Here is a 20295-nt window from a genome sequence, read left to right on the forward strand (position 1 = left end):
GTAATAATTAAAGAAAGCTAGCCTTTTAGGTATACTTAGTATACTATAGGAAATTAAAGTAAGGAAATAAGGGATTTTACTAGGGTTTTACTAACTAAGATTTTTAATACTAAAAATCTTACCTTAAATATACTATTTTTATTATAAAAAAAGCCTAAAAATAGAAAAAAATAAAAGGTACTTATATATTACTAATATTACTATATAGACTTATAGACTTATAAGTTAGGACCTTTATAGCCTTAAGTTATAGCGATTTTTCCTGACTTGTAAGTCGGGAGGTCAGGCTTGAATTAAACAAGCTGACTTGAGTTATTGCGACCGTTGCAGTGAACCAACAAACTCAGTGGAGATGCTCTGGACCCTCACTTCGCTTCTACGGCGCGATCAACCTAGAGCGCCCACTCAGCCTTGCCAGGGATGATCTTCTGAATCCTCCGCCAAGATCGATCCCATTCTCCTCATTGGATGCTTCCGCTGTTCCCATTAACTGTGCCTCGCAAAATTTCCCTTGGTCTGCAGGCCGGTGACTCTTTGCCCAGGCGGAAATGGCACGTTGTAGCGGCCATGTCCCAACTCATCACATTGTGAGCGTCAACTATAAGTAGCCTGTGCCCTCACGCATTGTTCAGATCATAATTCACAAAGCATCTCTCCCAGAACATCTCTTCTGTTCACTCTCAAATATCTTCACTCGCTTATAACAAATCAACCACCAAAATGCAGACCAAGTACATCTCCCTCCTCGCCGCTGCAGCTGCTACCACCGTCTCTGCCGCTGAAGTCAAGCGCGTTGATGTCGTTCACATCCTCGAGACTCTCCACGTCGGCAAGCATATCCCCAGCTTCACCCCCAACAAGCGCTCTGTCAATGCCATCTTTGAGCGTGACGACAAGGAGGAGTGCCAGAGCTCTGCCATCTCTATCCTCCGAAGCGCACCCACTGCCAACAGGGACCTTGAGTCCTGGGCTCTCACTGCTGAGACCACCGACCCTTGCACTCTCACTGCTCCCTCTTCGCTATCTTCCGAACTCTTGAGCTACATGACCGCCGTGGTTGAGTGGTCTAACGAGAAGGCCGATGACATGCAAGAGCTTGCTGACAAGTGCCTTGATGGGGAGGACGCCAACGGCGGCGAACTGGCTGCTTGCCCTACTCCTGGAACCGTCATATTTACTGCTGCTACCACCACAGAGACTGTCCAGCTCAAGACTGTTCTCGAGACCTTCGCTACTCCTGGTGCTTCTTCTACTGGCAGCGGCAGCGACAGCGCTGGTGGCTCTGATGACACTGAGAAGACCAACGCCGCTGCTCCTTGTGGCGCCAACTTGTTCGCTGCTGTTGCCGCTGTTGGTGTCGCTGGTTTCATGATTGCCGCTTAAGGGCTTTTATTCGGTTTGATGGATAGGATGGATGCTTAATGGATGAATATACGCGCTATGGAATTGTCATGTTTAGATGATGGATAGAACGGATTGACTTCTGTATGATATCCCGTGCAGAATGCTGCACTTTACTTTAAATTATATATTTAATGCTTATGGAATCTTTCGTTTTACTTCACTCTCTGACTTGCTTGATGTTTCTGTGACACGGATGTACCTTTCTTTAAAGCGGCATGTCGGTTCAACTCCTTCCTTTCCATACACTACCGACCTACCTACCTGCCTAATAATATTCAAGTCACTGATTCACTAACAGTTCGGCAAGTGCTTTCTCGGTTTTGTTAGCTTTCATTGGACGATCCAATCTCCCGGTGCTTCCTTCTGATTCAGCGACCTTCATCCGATGTCTTGGTGCCTGCCGTGACGCTTCAATTGTTTTTGTCCAAGACCTCCGCGTGGTCCTCCACCTTCTTACAACTCCAAGCACGACTCCATCCATGGCTTCAAGGTCTGCAACACAACACAGCGCCATGCCCCAAAACGAATGCGCTCTCCTCCGTCTCTCAACGGAGCTCATTTTCCAGATCCTAGAGTATGGCCCTCCATCAGCATATCTTGATGTGGCACTCACTTGCACCGCCCTACACCACCAGTGCCGGAAGCTCTTAGATCTTCACCGTGAAGCCGATGCCAAATACAGAATCATATCGGACCTGTGTCCGGAAACTGTGGTTAATCTCCTCAAAGATACAAAGATTGCCAGAATCGAGAGATGGCATGTTTGTGAGCTGGAGATCTGGGGAAGCCGAAAGGATTGGGAGGATTGGCGACCATGGGTTCCAAAATTTCCCAGAACTTGCGGCCTTTCCGATGATCCCCCTATAAGGCATGGGCTGGATTTGCAGGACATACAGCGATACATCCGCACTGCACTGGAATTATGGACCTTTCCGGAATTCGAATGGTATAGCGGATGGGAATTCGACTCTGAGGCAGTCCAACGTGATTTAGAGGCTGGCCAGGATGGGTTCCTCAAACTCCTTCTCATTGCAACATGTCCCCGTCTTCACAGTCTCCGATTCGCCAAAAGAGGGCTAGATCCTCACACAACTCTCGAGTGGATGGCATATGTCATCAACAAGGATAGCAATTTTACATGTAACTGGCCACAAGGCTTTAAGTCCTTGAAAAATATCGCAGTTGGTATCGAATCAGATCAGCGTCGGTTGAACGACGAAAGTGTCCATCGCGATTTCGGCGACTTTGTAGCGCTTCTATACCTCCCAAACCTCGAAAGCCTGTACTTCAACGATCTACATTACGATCACGATAAAGAGATCAACCTCCAATACTTCACTATCAGTGGTGGCTATGACTTTCCATGGGGAATTTCGAGCGTCAAGCATCTCTTTATAGATGGCGCTTCAGGCTTCTCTCCCCAGATTTACAAAGGCATAGCACATGTATCACGGAATTTGGAAACGCTAGTTTTGAGGGTCGGCACTGAATACGGGCAAGATCTTGACGACGTGGACACATTTGTAAGCCGTCTTGCGGTTGACAATACGACAAATCTACAGAAACTCATCATCTACAACCCCGACGGTATGCATGGATATCGATGCACCAACTATACACCCAAGGAACTTGACGGACTCGAGAACCTGAAACTATTCACAGTTGCAGCGTCTGATATCGAGCTAGATGCGCTTCACCAGCTGTACAAGCGTCCAAACGCAGAGAAACTTGCAGATCATGTCTCCGAGGCCTTTCCTTCAAGCACCGAAGCCATTTATATTTGGGGATCATCGGACGTGTACGTGGATGACTCGAGGCCTAGCGGCATACCATCAGATACCCTCGACTCAGCACTTGCATCACTTATTGAATCTGGCGTCTATGAGAGCCTGACGGTTATATACCTTGCGGACGTCGAGAAACGACATGCCCAGAATGATACAGATGTCGCTCTTGGAAGACCTATCGACGCAGGTCTAAAGGAACGGATTCTGCAGAAGTCTGTTGCTGCAGGACTCAAGACTGGTGTGCATGTGTGCACGCTGATGAATAGAGAGGATGGTGGTTATTGGAAGAAATTCCCTGCCAAGCCGGATAGGTTTGACCTAAAGACTGGCCGTTGCTATGGCGAAAGGCCTGCATCGTGGAGGCTAAATTTGCAGTCTGGGGAATGGGGGCCGGACTGTGCAGGTTGCGGAGAGTGTACGGGCTGCTTGGCCGTGTATCCTGCTGAGTTGTGGAAGAGTGGTCGTTCATGAGAAGATGGCATGACGACCGCTATCGATTATAGTAATGGTGGATGGCATGAGGCTTCAGTCTCGTAGTGCATTTAATACATGGATACCATGTCCATCAAGAGCCTCACGATCGAAGTGCCGGCGGAGGCTGTACTTCGATGTTGCAGTTGTGATCTCAGTGACGTCCAAGATGATATCAACGGCCAACGATCAATACCTTGCCTGGACTCGGATTCAGCTGAACAAGCATTAGTATCAGCCCATTACAAATCCGTCGCCGCAACTCACCATCCTAGCCTCCTTCACGATTCTCAGGGCCGCGCGTATGACGCGTCTCTCACCAGCCTCAATTGCCTAACAGATGTTCTCTTCTCCTCTCTGATGTCTTCTTATGGCCACGATAAACTACATCAATCACTCCCCCTCATACCCCATCGCCCTCTTCCACCAACCCCCCAAGCCCCTCTCGTCCATGACCCTCCCAAACTCCCTCACCGACTCGGTCTCATCAAACCCTGACTTGCTTCCCACGCCCTCAGCCCTCGTAGGTTTCGCAACACATTTGAAGTCTTTGTACCGCAGCGCCTGTACTGTAGATACCCACTCTGTTAAACCAGCCTCATCGCGCCCCTCTGCAAACATTATGCCCGGCGACCCGCCGCTTCGCACGTACAGCCAATCCACGTTTAGTTGCTGTGCTGCACGACGAACGCGGGAGAGCTTTTTGCGGGATGTTATATGGTGGGTGCGGATTAGACAGTTGAAGAATGAGGGTGTTCGTGACATGATGGTACGAGGTGGTGTTGGAGAGACGTTAGTGAGGAGGTTCATGATATCACGACCGGACTTTTATGGATCCGATGAAAAACACAACCACATTGCGACAAAACAGAGACAAAATGGTATAGAAAGTAGTCAACGTAAAATTCATCCTCGTATGTGCACATCTAAGGATATAAACCTAGCCTAAGCAAACCAAACGCCTTCCTGGTATGTATCGTATCCTCCGCTGCCGAGTCAAAACATCATGGCATGACCAACATCAAAGTTTGTTTACATACACGTACGTTATTCAACAACACCGAGTCCCTCAAATCCCCAGGGACTCCTCGTCATAAATGGGTATAATGTGAAAGCTAAACGAACTTTCTCGTTCCCTGCACGCCAAAAGTTCGAGCCAAGTTGCGCTGCGCCTCTCGGCTTAGACACCTCGGAACATGCGCACCACCAAGAACCACATCGCACCGATAAACTTGAACGCGCTCAGACCTGCCACACTCCAAAGGACGATAGACATGTAGATGTTGGATCGGCTCAGCTGTTCCGCTTCATGGTCCTGATCCTTGTTAGGGCTGATCCGGTCTAGACCTGCAGAGCTCAGAACAAGCGCTGCCAGACCAAAGTTTGACACCATCCAGATGAGAACGACGCCAGTACGAACACCTCTGTAGTAGTCCATCTGCTTCTCCTGAAGCTGGCTGGGAGTAGGGGTAGTCTTGACTTCAACATGCTTCTGCGCAAAGACAGCAAGCTCTCGCTGGTATTGTGCGTTCAAATCTCCTTCATCGGGCAGATCCGTTTTTCCAGTGCCATCCTTCGTGTTGACTGAAGGAAGCTTCTCAACCTTGTCGTCACCCTTGGTGCCCCAAGAAACATCGTGCGTGTTGCAGAAGGCGTAGACGTTCAGAACATTTGTAAAGGTGGGCGTGAGAAGCATGTATTGGACCAGAGATGTAGCCATGTGCCAGGGATCCAGCATGATCAGCGAAGCGAGCAGCCAGATACCAAACGTCGACATGACTGAGATGATGAGCATGTAAAAGACCTTGTTCTTGAAGATCTCTGAAAAATTAAAGCCGTCTGAGTCGTTAACGTCGGCAATGATAGATTTAACAGCGATGAAAATAGCAGCGAACAATAGATAGCTGGTCGGCTGTTAGTGTCAGGCAGCAAAAGCATGTCAGTGAACTTACATCATGATCATAGCCCAGAACCAACACATGGCGGTATAGAGCCTACCAGAACCTGCTGGTCGATTGCCCAGAGATAAGACGAAGCAAGTAATCAGGAATACACCGTAGAGCCAGGTAAATACGACACCCAGAATTTCTCCTGTCCGCCCAAGTAACGAATCGTCTCCCAAACTTGTTGTGAGAATCTTGAAAACGAGGAAGAAGTTACCAATAGCAAACCAAGCGAAGATCATGTTGATAGTGTTGAAGATGAATTCGATGAAGAAGGCAAACTTTCGCAAGAAAGTGTGATCGGATCGGAGGAAGTCGAGGAAGTGAACAATAGCGTAGATAGCAGCGAAGAAAGAACCGTTAAGCCAACGGCGGCGTTGGAGAACAAGCTCAGTAACTGTATCGGGAACATCGGTCTCGCCAGTAGCTGACTTGACGTACTGAAGGATCCAATGACAGTTGCGCTTAGTGACCAACTCGAAGCAAAGAATACGATCCTCGGCGAGATACATGTTGGACTCGAAAAGACCAGCATCACTTCCACCGTGGAGCGTCTCACCCAAGAAGTACTTCTCAAGAGGGCCCTTTCCGTTCTTATCGTTTTGAAGAGCGACATAGCGGTAGGCTGAGAAGGCACCGGGCAACACGGAGATGAAACCAAAAGCAGATTCCAATGGCTTATCGAGAATGTTGCTCATCTTGTACTCAAAGTTCTGAGCAGCGACGAGCGGGTTCAGAAGGTATTTTCCACCAGTACCCAACATGGCCTTGATCTCACCACAAGCACCACCGCACATGGGCTCGAGATCAAAGGCTTTCCAAAGATGGTAAATTGAGCTTCCACCGGGTCGAGTACCCGCATCGAGAAGCACACAAATGTTAGGGTCCAGGACTCTACCAAAGGCCGTAAAAAACCATCTGTGTGAATTAATCTTCTTGGCGTTCTTCTCCTTCAAACAGAACAGCATTTGAACTGGCTGACGTCGGTGGACGAGCTGGACAACGTCGTTCTTGATCTGAAGGTGAGTTTGCGTGGTGTATTCGTAAATATGGGCTGTGACATCCTTTCCGTTGACCTGCTGCTTGGCGATACCTTCTTGATACACACCCATACCGGCCAAAAGAGCCTTGGTTCTGGGGTTGATCTTGGAACGACCATCACTGACGACACAGACGACGATCTTCTTCCACGCGTCTTTACCCCATGTCTTACTGTTGGGACGGTTACACATGTACTCGATGTTCTTGAAAACACCGGTCATGGTTCGGGCAAACAAAACATCGTCCTCGTTATACATTGTCACAACAATGAACAGCTCGGTATGGCGGGGCTTTGTGAAGAGCCTCTGTCGCAGTGTGAAGTCGTGGTCGTAGAAGTCATTGGGATCGCAAGTCGCAGCGGAATATCGCATGTGTGTGAACTCATCACGCTCTCCGTGGGGGTTCTGTTGCAGCAGAACTGGAGGAACAGGACAGTCCAGAACCAGATTACCGCGGTACAAGAGGACTTGCTTGACGGTTTTCCAGCGCTTAATTCCACCGCCTTGTTGCGGTTGATCTTGGTATGGTTCGCTTGGCGCATCTGATGGTTGGTGCTGCAGCATAGGCCTGTGGTCATCGTAGGGTTGTTCGTACTCTTGGTCGTAGCCCTGATCGTAGGGTTGCTGCTGGGGACGAGGCTCGTAAGGTTGGTTGTAGTAGGCATCGTGATGCGCTTCAGGGTTTACGGCGTAATCACCAGGAGGTCCGTAGCCAGACAAATTGTCGACGGATTGCTGCGACAGCGTCAGTTCAATTCTTGATACACGTGCACGAAGACTTACAGCCGCATTGAGGTTCAGATGATCGCTTGGAGTAGGTAATCGGTGCGGGTCGGGGCCCGAGGGCATATGAAGGTGCTGCTGGGAAGGGCCATACTGTCCATATCGGCCATCGTCGAAGGGATTATCGTCGAGCTGGTAGCCTTGCTGGAGCGGCTGGCCTGGCGAAGGCGTCCGGTGAGGGAGTGGGTGTGGATGTTGCTGAGGCTGTGCCCCGTAGCGAGGATCCATTTCGTTGTTATAGTAATCGTCGTCTGAAGGCAATTGGAGTTAGACTTGTATGCTCAAGAGTATGCTTGTTGTTGATTGAGTTGGCAACTGGAGTGAAAGGCAATGTGAGTGGGCGCAGGTAAATAGACTTGCGAATGGGGCCTCGGTGATGCGCAAAGAGACGCAGCAGCAATAAAGCTTATCACCACAAGGAAAGTTTGTCGCAGGTGATGATGATAAGATTATAGCCACAATTGCAGGTTTGAACTTTGCCGAGTATCAAGAGCGGAAAGGCGAACAGATGCCGAGTCGCAATGTAATGTAATGCAATGCAATTCTAACCAGCCAGGGGTGTTTAAGACGGGAGGGAGGGGTATGTCTCGACTGTCTCGTCTCATATTGAGTTGAGGGAGAGAAAGGGGCAGATGACGATGATCAAAGAAACTTAGTGAGAAGGGATAAAGTGGTTGTACTTGCCTAGGCGATTATACGACATGATTGCGATTGTTTATGCGCACAAGAGGCGCTATACACACAAAGACTTTGAAGTATGTTTTGTGAGCGCGGTTACAGTTGCGCAAAAGATGGTTTATGGGTGATGCTGTTGCGCTGGTGGTTGCCCCGGGTTTCGGTTCCCACTCTAACTAGAGACCAAGGAAGCGTGGGCGGGCGACAAGTCCAGTCTTTGTGAGGCCTGAGTGACGTTATGCGACGATGCACAGACGCAGGAGAAGCGGTTACAAATGCGCCAACGAATGATGATACTGTGAAACGAATGCACAGTAGGTAGGAAGACAAAGAGGAGAGAACAAAATAAGAGATGGTTGCACAAGGAAGGGAAAAAAAGATTTTGGTCGGTTTCAAAGCTGACGAAAACCAATGTCAGTTCAGCGTCAACGTCTGACTGCAGCCGCAGAAGCAGAGGACAGGGATTGATCAGGCGCTAGCTGTTTAAACCTCCAACTGAACCTAGAGGCGAGGGAGCGAGAGAGAGAGAGCCAGCGAGTCTGCAGGTGGCTAACAGTTGCGTCTGGTCTGTGGCTCGGCTGCTCGATATGCGCGTCCCCTTCTGCAAATGAAGTGCAAAACCCTTGTCCTTGTCTTGGCAGATCCGTTTACTCCGTTTAAATCCAAGGACCGACCGAGGAGTTGGAGGGTCCAACTTGTTTGGCGTGCTCGAGAGCAACGGTCTCTGTGTTTCACACTCTGCCCGAGTGGGATAGTAAAGGATGATCCTCCACTGACCCAGTGACGGATAAGGATATGAATGAGCGAGTGACGTTGGCTTGGGGGGGCTCGGCTTGAACCGCCAGCGGGGATAGGACGTTGCAGGTGGCAGGGGGGTCTCTATCTGTCCAGTCCTGGAGGAAATGATGAAGTGCAAGAGAGAAATGAGAATCAAATATCGACGAGAGGCAGACCAAGTGGTTATACAAGAGGCTGACAGGCCCTGCAGCTGAAGCTCAACAGCTACTGTAGCAAGCTAACTACTGTACTGCACATTAGCTTGTCTGTACTGTCTCATCACACCTCAGCCCGATTACATTCTGTCAGCCCAGCCGCAGCTTAGATCCATCCTCCAATTCCTCTCGCAGTCTAGTCCCAAGCCGCGCCTCCGCCAAATATCCAGCCCAGAGAGATCCAGGCAGGCCTAACCTCGCGCCTCTCAAGCCTCCAGATAGAATGTGCCTTTCAGCTGCACCCACAAGGCTCTCTCGTGCGACACAATCATCGCATCTTGCCGTTGAGCTTAAGAGAGACTAGGAGACTAAACCAATCGCCAACGCTGACTAGCCCAAGCCTCTCTCGCCCGAGCGGCGTTAACCTGCTTACAGACAGTCGCATGCAGCCCTAGATGGAAGTATGTAATCACATCTGAGTCCCGTCCCTCCACTGTTACATACCGTTACTGTTCTGTGCTGTTGCTGATGCAGCCAGTACCTGATCAGCAGAAATCCAAAAAAATATCTCCAACGGTACATGAATCGCCACAGTTTGGATGCTCCTTGGCTCTTGGCTGGTTCATCAGTCAGGTTTAGAAATGCCGCGGTCTCACAGTAATTGACTGCGCCACGACCTGTCAATTCGATGAAAACGAACCCCTCCATGTGCCAAGACCTCGGATTCAGATCGTTACGAATTCATTACACGTATTTTCGGATTTGCCATCGTCTCCTCATATTCCTATTTGGCTTTTCTCTCCGAACTGTTTGACTGTGTGCTCCATTCCGTTCAACCTTGGCAGATACAGCACATGACCCTCTGCCTGTAATACTTGCAGTGTAGCTGAAAAATAACCCGCTAGAGGTGGAGATGGCCTACCTAACTCAAAAGAGCTTAATCCAACGGGACAAACCGTTTGTCTTCTCCCAGGACCACGACCGCCTTGACATCCCTCCAATATAAGGGAGACGGTACAGGAACGGGAGAAAGTTAGATAAATGATATTAGAGAGCTTGAGGACTCAATCATAACAAACAAGATTTTCATCTTCAACAAACTCGGCACTTTCGTCGGCCATCAGCCCTAAAATTGTCTGCTCCAGGTACAGCGTCTGTTGGATGCACAAGGAGCTGAATACATTCGAATAAACCGTGGAATTGAGTCCTGCCCTTTTGGGTCTCATCAGTGCATATGGACTGAGGTGTACCAGCATTCTCATTGCTGCACCTGTCTTTTGGTGGCTAGCCGCCTTAACTGACGAGAGCTTTGCTTAGAGCTTCCGCCACCTCCTGCGCAGAACTATACTCAAAATGCCATAACTTCTGGATAATTTCTTTGACAAGGTTACTGTTACCAACATAAGGATACTCTCCATCCATAAGTCTCTGCTGGAGTTCTTCTATCTCTATTGACTCATAAGGGGACAGACAGCCCACTCTGTGATCTCACAAATTGCGGTATTAAGCACAAACAGCTCCTTTTCGAGTATACTTCGAGTTGGCAAGTCTACTTCTGGTCCTGGCACCCAACAACGAGGCTCGCATGTAAAGAGAAGCTCAGGGAACTTGTCCTTGTGAAAGGAGCCAGCAAAATCGCAGAGCTTCATGTGAAGATGATCGAAGACTAGGACATTTCGAGGTGAGACGTCGCCCCAAATGAGTCCTCGATCATGGACATGCTGCAAAGCCTCCGTGAAGTCGATGACTACCTGAAAGCGACGAGCCATTGTCGGAGGTTCGTTCTCTCCAATGTATTCCCGCAAGTTACCATGCGGCGCCCGCTCAAGACGCAAAGCCCAAGCTTCTTCTCCATCAGACATCAACTCGATACCGATACACTTAAGGATGTAAGCCGAGAGCTTCATATATAGCAGCTTCATGCTTAAATAAGTAGCTCGTATCTTCAGCAAATGCGGCGTGGTCGTACATTTCACCGTCTAACCAAAACCCAGCTGCCTTCAAAGCAGGCTTGGAATTGCCTTTCTCTGTGTAGACGATGCTGAGGCCTGTTCGGCCGAGGGGCTCGAGTCTGGCCCGGATAGCATGGGCAGCTTCCCGATCAGAGAGGCGCATTCTGAAATTACGCAGATCAATTCAAAGAGGTTCAGTGAGGCGAGAAGAGACATATTAAAGCGTGTATCTCAGACAGGCCACAATTGCACGGGCAGGAAACGTTCTAACGTGAGATAGTGCGGGGAGGTTTAAGCTTAATTCTTAACTCAGTGTATGTATGTCAATAGTGAAAGAGATGTAGGCACGAGTATAACAACTCTGATCTGAATTATGGTCACTTAAAACAGACACTTATTACTACGATAAATAGACTATACAGCAATCGAATGGGTTTTTGTCAAAATATTGTAATATTTAGCTATCCTCGCCAGGCAGCCTAGCCAAGCACGAGCAACAGCGTATTATTAGATGCCGAAGCGCCTTCCTCTCAACATCGAGGCGACTAATTCCCGTCCAATATACGAATGTCCCATAAACTAATGCAAGCCGCAGAAAACACTTAAATTAGCCAGGGTGTCTTGGTCACGAGAGGCCTCAGAGACCTGATCGTCAACCAATACAATGCGGTTTCGGTCCGTCCCTTGTTGACTGCGGCTGAACTTCATGCATACCTGATCCTTGTGCCAAGATAACCTCTTCCGCACCATATATGAACGTTATCACCGTATTAGCCAATGATTGCTGAGCAGGTGTGTAGGTTGTTTGTCCAATTCCGCTCTCTCGAGGCTTCTCTTCGAGAGTCGGCATCTTCAACACTAGCATTTTAACGATTGATGATAGAGAAGGTTTCACTGGAAGGCCTACGTACTATGTATTTTCTCAGTTATCCCTTGCATCCTGTCTGAGTTCCCACTGTCCGCTTTAAATGTCACTCAAGCATCCTCCCACTCATCGAGGCACCTTGCAGACATGGCGGTTTCATCTTCCATCGTGACTTCACATATACCCGCCAACTCTATTCAGCTCGTGCAGTCTCTGGCCCTATCAGAGCTTTATCTTTTTCAGAAGAACCAATAGAAACATTTCGCCCCTGACATAAACATTAACGGACATGCATTGGCGTGTATGGCTTCGATGCAGATCTCCTCAAATTAGCCAGGCCAGTTCCTGGGGGCAAGTAGGGACGAGAATAGATGACATACGGTGTAAAGATATGCCGCCATGGGGGTTCTAGTCATGGCTGTGGTGGTCTCTTATAGAGTTGATGCCCTGCTGTCAGTTGTGCGAGCCTTTTCGTTCTGTTAGCCAGTTCGGATCCCATTGTTTCCATTTACACGTTCTCCCACCGTCTCCAGTTGGAGCAACACCAGCAATTATGTCTCGACTTCTCTCAGTCCTTCTCCTCTCTCTCCCCCTTGCCCTCTCAGCAGACTTTGAAAGTGTGACCATCAGTGCCAACCTCGACAACGTTGGTCACACATGTATCAGCAAGTGTCTCTATTACACTGTTCTGTCCGATATGGGCAGGGCTATGGGTTGTGATGACCCCTATGACAACAACTGCTACTGCGCTACCGCCGCTGCATCTGCCAACAAGGCTGATGGCTTCATGTCCAAGTGTGCCACCTCATTGTGCTCGGCTGGCGACCGCTCTCGGGACTTGACTTCCATGCAGTCCTACTACGCTTCGTACTGTATGGGTGCAGGCTTCACACAGCCTGGTGCTACTGAGTGGTACAACCCTGCTGAAGCTACAGAGGAGCCGACAAATGAGCCTACTGCAGAGAGCACTGGTGGTAGTGATGCGAGACCCAGTCGGACTGCCAACTCAGATGGTGACGCGGCTTCAACGCACTTGACCATTGTCACACAAACGGCAGAGGATGGTGCTTCCAAGACGCAGGGTAAGTTCCTGCTGCTCATAGTGATGGTGCCTTTGCTGTTGCTTCAGGTACTGTTCCTGTGCGTGCCCCATCAAGAGTTTCTGCTAACATTCTGGCCACTAGTAATCGTCGAAGCAACATCCACTTACTGGGTCAACTCGGACGGATCCCCAGCATCATCCAAGAACGAGGATGGTGGCACCTCTGTTGTCAAGATTGGCGTTGGCGTCGCTGTACCAGTGGTGGTTATTGCTGCTGGCTTGTTTGCTTGGTGGTTCATCAGACGAAGAAGACAACAAAAGACACAATACCCCTGCACTACTCAGCCCCTCAGCGAAGTTGCAACTGGCGGCGGTCCTGCTGTCGTGGCCTCTGTTTCCCCTTCAACACCTGAGAGGAGGGACACTCTACCAAGAAAGCCCGTCGGAGCTTCAACAATTTCTTCTGTTTCTTCCTTGTCCAAGACCAACGAGTTATCAGGTATTGGCGTCCAACGTGAACTTTCTGGGCGTGAAGTTCATCCCTTTCCCAACATGACACCCAGTCCCCCGATCCAAGTCGCAGGACAACATGAGATGTCGGGCGAAGGATGGAGGCCAAACTTGGAGATGGATGGTCGTGATGCTCGTGTGGAGATGTCTGGTGAAGCTAGGCCTCCTGAGCTCCCAGGCTATACCAATTCAGCGAATATGTATACACCTCATGAGAGTGTTCATCGATGGGAACTGCCTGATAACTCACGTTAGAGATAGGCGCTAGGTTTTGACGGATGTTATATGTTACTTTGTGTTCTCTTCTTGGTAGTTGTCATTTCATTCAACTCAATGTTCCCTTTCGGCGGTGGAGTTGGGCGAGGGAAGGGTGCAATCAGGGTCTTGTCAGTTAAGCTAGTTGTCATTGAGAGGTGTAGAGGAATAGACTAATAAGTATTGTACTCCTGTTACGTTGCCGCGAGTCTACTCAAGAGTCAATATAGTGGTTTTCCTTGGGTAGCGGGCGCTGGATTCATTCCCTAGCTCATTACTTCATGGTAGGTCGTTCAGTATACTAATTACACTTGAGCATCCACCTCCATTGGCCTCCCACGAGGGGAACTGCTCAAATCGAGTGTAAACCTAACTCAGGCGATTAAGCTAACACTTGCTTCTAACACCAAAAAGAAGATCGTAGATTTGCCTTCGGACATAGCCAACCCCCCTCCTCTAGGAGCAAGAAAGCTTGGGACCTGGGCAACTTCATCATATTAACATTCTCAGGCTTGCAACAGTCATCAACAAGAGCTCTGATGCAAAAAGTAACATTGAGATGTTATTCACTGACAAAAGTGCAAAAGAAAGGGTCTGGCCGGGGATTGAACCCGGGACCTCTCGCAAGCTATGCTGTAGGGTTTTCCCTAAGCGAGAATCATACCACTAGACCACCAGACCAGTGTTGGAACAGAACATTTGACGCTGCTGTTGATGGACGGCAGGCTCAGTAATGTGGTCTAAGACCTGATGCTCTCTAGAAGTGAGTGTCCTCTAGTCGAATAATCATGTCTGAGCTGTAAGACAGGGTAGTCAGCAATTGGAAGCAGCAGAAGTCATTCAGACGTTACCATGGGATGTCCAGCCATCCGTACCTTACTCAGTAGTCATTAGATAATAATCATCAGGTCATTCTTCAGCCCATCTGTGCAAGTCCGCTCCTCCGCAAGAACCACACTTGCAAGTGTTGAGAGCGGAATTAATAATCACATCCACTTCCTACCAACACCGCACAAAGTGGGTGTCGTGCAAGCCACAGCCGCAAAGTAGTGCCAAGACGATGATGAGAAACTCCAATTACAACCTGCTGTCCTCTGGTTGGTCAATTGGCTGTCACAGCTGCTGAAAATGGACAATCGGGGTAATCAATATCCTCAATCGCCGACTCTTACGGTGGCCGCGTGCCCCGAGATCACTTATTCACAAAATTGTCAGGACAATGGCATCGTGGACTGCGGAGTTGGTTTTGATGTTGAGGATCTCGTCCAGATATATAAGAAGTCGTCGTATCTGTGAAAACGAAAAATGTCTTTTCATCAGCATCCAAATCATCAACACTCAATCATAAGACGCGATATCTTGAACATATCCTTCTTCCTACTATTAGATCAAAATGATGTCTTCTCCCAAGCTCATTACTGTTTTTGGTGCCACTGGCTCTCAGGGAGGCAGTGTGGTGCAGTCCTTGCTTCAGAACATGTCCCAATCCTTCAGAATCCGGGGAATTACTCGCAATCCTGAATCCGAAAAAGCCAAGGCTCTCGCTGAGCATGGCGTTGAGGTTGTCAAGGCTGATGGTTTGGTCAAGGAAGAGGTGCTTGAAGCTTTCAGGGGCAGCTGGGGAGTCTTTGCCAACACAAACTCGGATGATCCTGTAAGTCACCGAAATCAGTATTTTGATTCTCCTCTAATACAGTTGCAGTCAATGAACCAAGAAGGTGGACCTACTGAACTTGATATCGGTAAGAGCCTCGTGGATGCGGCCGCTGAGGCAGGCGTCCGTCACTTTGTGTACAGCGGTATGGCCTCTGCCTCGGAAATCACTGGAGGGGCGGTTCCCAACAAAGCTTTCGACAGTATGTTATCTTCTCTTCTCTTCCACTTCATTTCTCCATACTGATTCAATGTAGTGAAGCATGCTGTTGGGGAATATGCAAAGGGCGGGGGGTTCGAGACTGTCAACGTTGTCAGCCCAGGCTGGTACATGGAGAACCATCTCGTGAAAGATTTTGCCCCAGCTCTGGGCGGTTTCCCTTTCATCACTGATGAGGAGGGTTACCTCACCCTACGTGTTCCGCGCTGGGGCGGCAATGAAGAGATTCCCTTCATTTCGATCGGAGATGACTATGGCGATCTTGTTCATGGCATCTTCCTCGATCCTAAGAAGTACAACGGGCGTCTTGTCCAAGGTATCAGCGCCAGCGAGACAACTGAGAAGCTTGTCTCCGAGTTTGAAAAAGGTGAGCGCCATGTGGTTCCCGCTGCTGAGTTCTCTTAACTAATGGCTTGTCAGTGACAGGAAACAAGGCTCGGTTCGTGCCCATTAAGGACTGGAAGACCATGGAGACTTACGGCGATCAATCCTTTGAGACTGTCAAGTACATGTTTGGTTTCTGTCAGCACTCTGGCGGCTTGTACTACGGAGTACCTAATGACTTGAGCCCTGCTACTGAGCTGAAGGGGAAGGCGGCTGAGGCCAAGGGACAGTCGGGCGATGCTAAGTTGATGACTCTTGAGGAATTCTGGGAGAAGTACTTCGCTTCTTGATCGTCGGCAACTATGCATTTGGGTGCAATGGAATGCGGTTTGATTCAGGAGAGCTCAGTCCCTGATCTGTAATAGCCCGTTGTCAGCCTTTGACCATGTGTAGTTTGCGCTGTTGCTTAAAGTTAATGCTCAACATTTGTCGATATATTATATCTAGTTGACCTTTCACACCGGTGCGGGCATAACGCCATCCTTTGATGAATCCCTGCTTGGTAGATGAAATTAGGGAAGCGAGCTGCAGCTTCCCGTTAGGACGATCTGTAAGGGTCGGTGCCCCCGTTGGGACGTTGTCATTGGAGGGGTGAGAGGAGAACAAAGATAGATCATGCATATACCGGGCCAGGAATTTGGGTCTGAGTTGTGGGAATGGATAAGAGAAGCAGCTTGGCCAAGCCACATCACTTGAGCATCACCAGGGTACACACATATGGCAGCCGGGCAGTGGGCAAGCAAGCACCTGCACCTCAGGTGTAGTAGATGGCCCCCCCTGGAACAGAGACTCACTCCCCTCTACACTTCTTTCAGTATTAACGACCCCTGAGCTTCTGAAAGCTTAGGCCATTTTACTCTGTGGCTTCTCTAGGCTCTTCAGCTTTTTCTGCTGCTGCAGAGAGACTCATGGCCTAGCCACACTTCTGTGCCTACCGTAGCTATAAATTGCATCCGCACCCACTTCTCGATTTTCCTCCTTCCTTCCTCCAACACTTTTCCACAAAACCAAGAAATAGCTCTTTGCCTGTCAAAGAGTGTTTGAAATTGGTCTATCTCTTCTTATTCCCTTCTGTCACACCTTCTTTGCATCGTGTCTTCTAATTAAACGAAAAGTTCTTCGGGTATCTGCATCTTGCCTCTTCCTCTTCGTGGTTGCCCCGGCATCCCACAACAGCGGAGGGGAGGAGCGAGACTGCATCTTTCCTTCTCTCACCTTCCCTTCCCTTTCCTTGGAGCTTCACAATAAATCCTCCTTTCTGTCTTGACTTGAATAGAGTCTTTGACCTTCACCTTTTCCTCCACTACACAACCCACCAACACCCGTTACTTCTTTCGCGCGCCCACCACAGTCTATCATTGCATCAAGCGCTACAGGGAAATAAATATACGCTCTTCGTCACCTTTCTAACATATATCCCAACACGTTCTGCTCGCGTTCATCAAAATGAGTAACGCAATTGACCTAGAAGCCGTCAAGAAGGCTACAATGGTAAGACTTCCTCTTCACTCTCATTGTTCCACTCACATCACGGGTGCCCTCTTTCCTTTCTCTGCCGATGCACTATTTATCGTCTTCTCAATACCATGTGGCGACGCTACAACTGACTAATTCTGGTAGGCCGACCTCTCTCGCCTTCGTCAAGAAGAACTTCCTCTGAGCCACGAAGTGAGATCAGGTCGAGCAACTTATGACCCAACCCGCAACAATGGAACTGGCCACTATTCTGTTGCTACAAAGATTAATCTCGAGAAAGTATGGGGCGCCAAGATCAACGATGGAGAGTCCCAAAGTATGGAAGGCCTTGAGCTCGAAGATGCACGGCCTTGGGCAAAGGGCCAGAGAAGAGAGAAACTTCCAAACATCATCGTTCACAAGTAAGTCTTTCTGCCTACAGTATTGAGATCTTCTAACACCTTCGATAGAGAAGTTCCGGCTATCCCTGCTTCCCGTAGAGCGCCCTCTTCACGTCAGCTTCGGGGAACTCCCGTTCAGTTCAAACCCACGACACCCGGTTAGAAGCCCTGTGTGTTGAGAATTATAGAACAATATAATGTTAATATGGCCACAGCGAGATGGGGCCCAGGACCTACGGAGACAGCTCCTCAAACCAATCGTCAGGAGCCTGCGCCTACTCCTGTTCATAAGAGCAACTCTACTGCTGCGAATACTGTTTCTGTCAACGGCACCTCTTGTGCGCCTCTAGTCACAGGAAAGAAGGATGAGGACGACCAGGATCTTGTCACATCGGAGCACTTCTTGTACAAGAGCCAGTGCCAGCTTATTCCAGGGAAGGCTGAGGCCCTTAGCATCGCCACACACATTGCTATCAAGATCATTGCAGAGAGCGATGGCGTTCTAGAGATTCGAAACGATTCTAAGGGCCTTCGAATCCACGATGCTCTAGAACTCGAGCAGCCAATCCAAGACGGCCTCTATTGCACCATCAAAGTGAAGACTAGGCCCTTCTCTGAGAAGCTTCGCTTTGCTACAGTTAGCGATGCACAAGATTTCAAGATCAATCTGATCAAGCTTCAGAATGCTCTGCTAGTTCAGCAGAATCAAGACATCGATAAGTCTCAGATTGAGGAAAGCAAGGCGGAGGACGACGGCGACCTCTTGATGGCCGCCAGCCCCATTGCGAGCACGGCGTCCGATACTTCAATCCTCGTCTCCAACAGTTCATCTCAACAGGCGCCCATCACGGATCAAGAGCCCCTTATCATGGCGGATGACAATTGGGGATCGCCCGCTAACAACAACATTCCCAGCCTGGGGCATGAAACCGTACAGTTGAGCCAGTTGTTAAACCAGGTTCTGGAGCAGTTCGCTGCCCTGGGGAACCACTCCGATGAGAGTATGAATGGGATCGAGTTTGCAATCCTTGACCAGGCTCTCCGCCACGGTTCCCTGCCTGACCGTGGCGAGCAAGTGCGAGAGGGTCTCCGAGACATCATTCGTACCTTGCTCGACATGCTTTGCAAGCCGGTCTCCCATGAGTTTGCTTCGGACCTCGGAGGTACCAAGGCAATCGAAGCCCCTGTCAATGGCAATGCTACGGATCTTGGCGATGCGACCGCCGAACAGGAGGAGAATCCGAAGCAGGTGGAGGATTCAACCAACCGCCCTGTGCTCGGTATGCCTAAGGGCTTGGGTGCTTCACGTTTTGCCAAAAAGCCGGCGACATACCAAGGCAAATTCACTGGCCCGATCAAGTACTGAGATTGATGCCGCCATGTACGAGAACAGAAAGCTTAGGGAAGGCTGATGACTTAATTTGGTGTAGAGGATCTCTCTTTTGGGCCTGGTAGTTGGGGCATTGGCTGCAATGAAGGTTCTTCAAAAGTGCTTTCAAGGGTAATTTTGGAGATCGGCCTATCAGCAGGCAATGGAAGCGACTAAGGCATGTTTGTAGAAATTGAGATAGTCCCAGCGTACCCAGCGTAATAAAGCAAACTGTCTGGATCCTCTCGGTTGCTGGTTGTGTGAATATGTTTAGAATTGTTCGTGTTTTTCATGGCATCTATCTCTATATGCTTCCAGCAACTGTCTGGAGTCGCGGTCGAGTCCTTGGCCATCCTTCAAGGCCTCAGCTGCTAGTTGCTCAGCTTCTCTATAACGGCGAAAGAAGTAGTGTTCTTCAACGGCATGGATAACCTCTTGAATGTCCATCTTGGGGGCGTCAAGGCCAAGTGGGAGCTTAACTTTCTGGTAAATCTTGCCCAAGTCAGTACTGGACATCCATATTTATGCCAAGGGTCACTTACATCGCCGTTCTCAACCTTTGCCTTGTATTCCTTCTGGACTACTCGCCAAGCTTCCTCTGACTGTCCTGTGCGGCGGGACTTTGTCGCCTCTGCTTCATCGGCTTCATCTGAAGATACATCTGCAAAGGCGAAGTTGGCGAGGGGATCCTCTTCATCCATTTTGCGGTTTCGTTTTGACTGTGAATGACGATGTAGGGAGGAGAGTAAAGACTGAGTTTTTGGGTCGATGATAGGACAGGACCCACTTGGATATGATGTGTAATAATGTTTGGATGGAAAGGGCCATGACTGTTGTTGGCTAGGTAAGTCTCTGTATAGGCAGGTAGTTTCAAGTTTAAGTTCTTTTTTGATAATAAAGTCACTATGGAGCATTAGGCCTCATGCTGTGTATCTGGGTATAATTCCTTGTCTTGTGAATAAGATGGATATAGACCCTGTCCCCGAGGAGCAAGAAAAGACGATGTTAAAATAAACGTATTGAAGAGGTCTCTAAATCTAGGCTAACTTGCCTAAATCCTTTGATGATTTATATAATTCAATGCTCAAGATCTTATTGTCTCCCTTGGGGTCACATGGATGGCGCCCCTTGGTCAGAGTGATGGTGAATTGATA

The 20295-nt window shown here is 49.1% G+C and overlaps 8 protein-coding genes across 8 annotated transcripts; 5 read left to right on the forward strand and 3 right to left on the reverse strand.

Moving 5' to 3' along the window:
* Positions 1-720: 720 nt before the first annotated feature.
* Positions 721-1383, forward strand: FSUBG_12861 (infection structure specific; the record flags this gene model as incomplete). Its single annotated transcript, XM_036677692.1, has 1 exon — positions 721-1383. The coding sequence occupies one exon, from the start codon at positions 721-723 to the stop codon at positions 1381-1383; it is 663 nt and encodes a 220-aa protein (XP_036531650.1).
* A 533-nt stretch (positions 1384-1916) lies between these two features.
* On the forward strand, positions 1917-4160 carry FSUBG_12862 (uncharacterized protein; the record flags this gene model as incomplete). Its single annotated transcript, XM_036677693.1, has 2 exons — positions 1917-3502; positions 3809-4160. 2 exons carry the CDS (start codon positions 1917-1919, stop codon positions 4158-4160), a joined length of 1938 nt encoding a protein of 645 aa, XP_036531651.1.
* A 682-nt stretch (positions 4161-4842) lies between these two features.
* FSUBG_12863 (chitin synthase I) lies at positions 4843-7656 on the reverse strand (the record flags this gene model as incomplete). Its single annotated transcript, XM_036677694.1, has 3 exons — positions 4843-5566; positions 5615-7380; positions 7429-7656. The coding sequence occupies 3 exons, from the start codon at positions 7654-7656 to the stop codon at positions 4843-4845; spliced, it is 2718 nt and encodes a 905-aa protein (XP_036531652.1).
* Positions 7657-10483: 2827 nt separating this feature from the next.
* FSUBG_12864 (TKL kinase) lies at positions 10484-11150 on the reverse strand (the record flags this gene model as incomplete). The annotated part of the gene is made up of 2 exons (XM_036677695.1): positions 10484-10958; positions 11005-11150. 2 exons carry the CDS (start codon positions 11148-11150, stop codon positions 10484-10486), a joined length of 621 nt encoding a protein of 206 aa, XP_036531653.1.
* Positions 11151-12405: 1255 nt separating this feature from the next.
* FSUBG_12865 (uncharacterized protein) lies at positions 12406-13659 on the forward strand (the record flags this gene model as incomplete). The annotated part of the gene is made up of 1 exon (XM_036677696.1): positions 12406-13659. The coding sequence occupies one exon, from the start codon at positions 12406-12408 to the stop codon at positions 13657-13659; it is 1254 nt and encodes a 417-aa protein (XP_036531654.1).
* A 1393-nt stretch (positions 13660-15052) lies between these two features.
* FSUBG_12866 (uncharacterized protein) lies at positions 15053-16206 on the forward strand (the record flags this gene model as incomplete). Its single annotated transcript, XM_036677697.1, has 4 exons — positions 15053-15313; positions 15362-15515; positions 15570-15899; positions 15953-16206. 4 exons carry the CDS (start codon positions 15053-15055, stop codon positions 16204-16206), a joined length of 999 nt encoding a protein of 332 aa, XP_036531655.1.
* A 1156-nt stretch (positions 16207-17362) lies between these two features.
* FSUBG_12867 (uncharacterized protein) lies at positions 17363-19138 on the forward strand (the record flags this gene model as incomplete). Its single annotated transcript, XM_036677698.1, has 4 exons — positions 17363-17407; positions 17537-17793; positions 17842-17930; positions 17988-19138. The coding sequence occupies 4 exons, from the start codon at positions 17363-17365 to the stop codon at positions 19136-19138; spliced, it is 1542 nt and encodes a 513-aa protein (XP_036531656.1).
* Positions 19139-19411: 273 nt separating this feature from the next.
* Positions 19412-19842, reverse strand: FSUBG_12868 (uncharacterized protein; the record flags this gene model as incomplete). The annotated part of the gene is made up of 2 exons (XM_036677699.1): positions 19412-19633; positions 19684-19842. 2 exons carry the CDS (start codon positions 19840-19842, stop codon positions 19412-19414), a joined length of 381 nt encoding a protein of 126 aa, XP_036531657.1.
* Positions 19843-20295: the final 453 nt, after the last annotated feature.

Source organism: Fusarium subglutinans (genome assembly GCF_013396075.1).
Source record: "Fusarium subglutinans strain NRRL 66333 chromosome Unknown NRRL66333_c0000295, whole genome shotgun sequence".
NCBI classification, from domain to species: domain Eukaryota; kingdom Fungi; phylum Ascomycota; class Sordariomycetes; order Hypocreales; family Nectriaceae; genus Fusarium; species Fusarium subglutinans.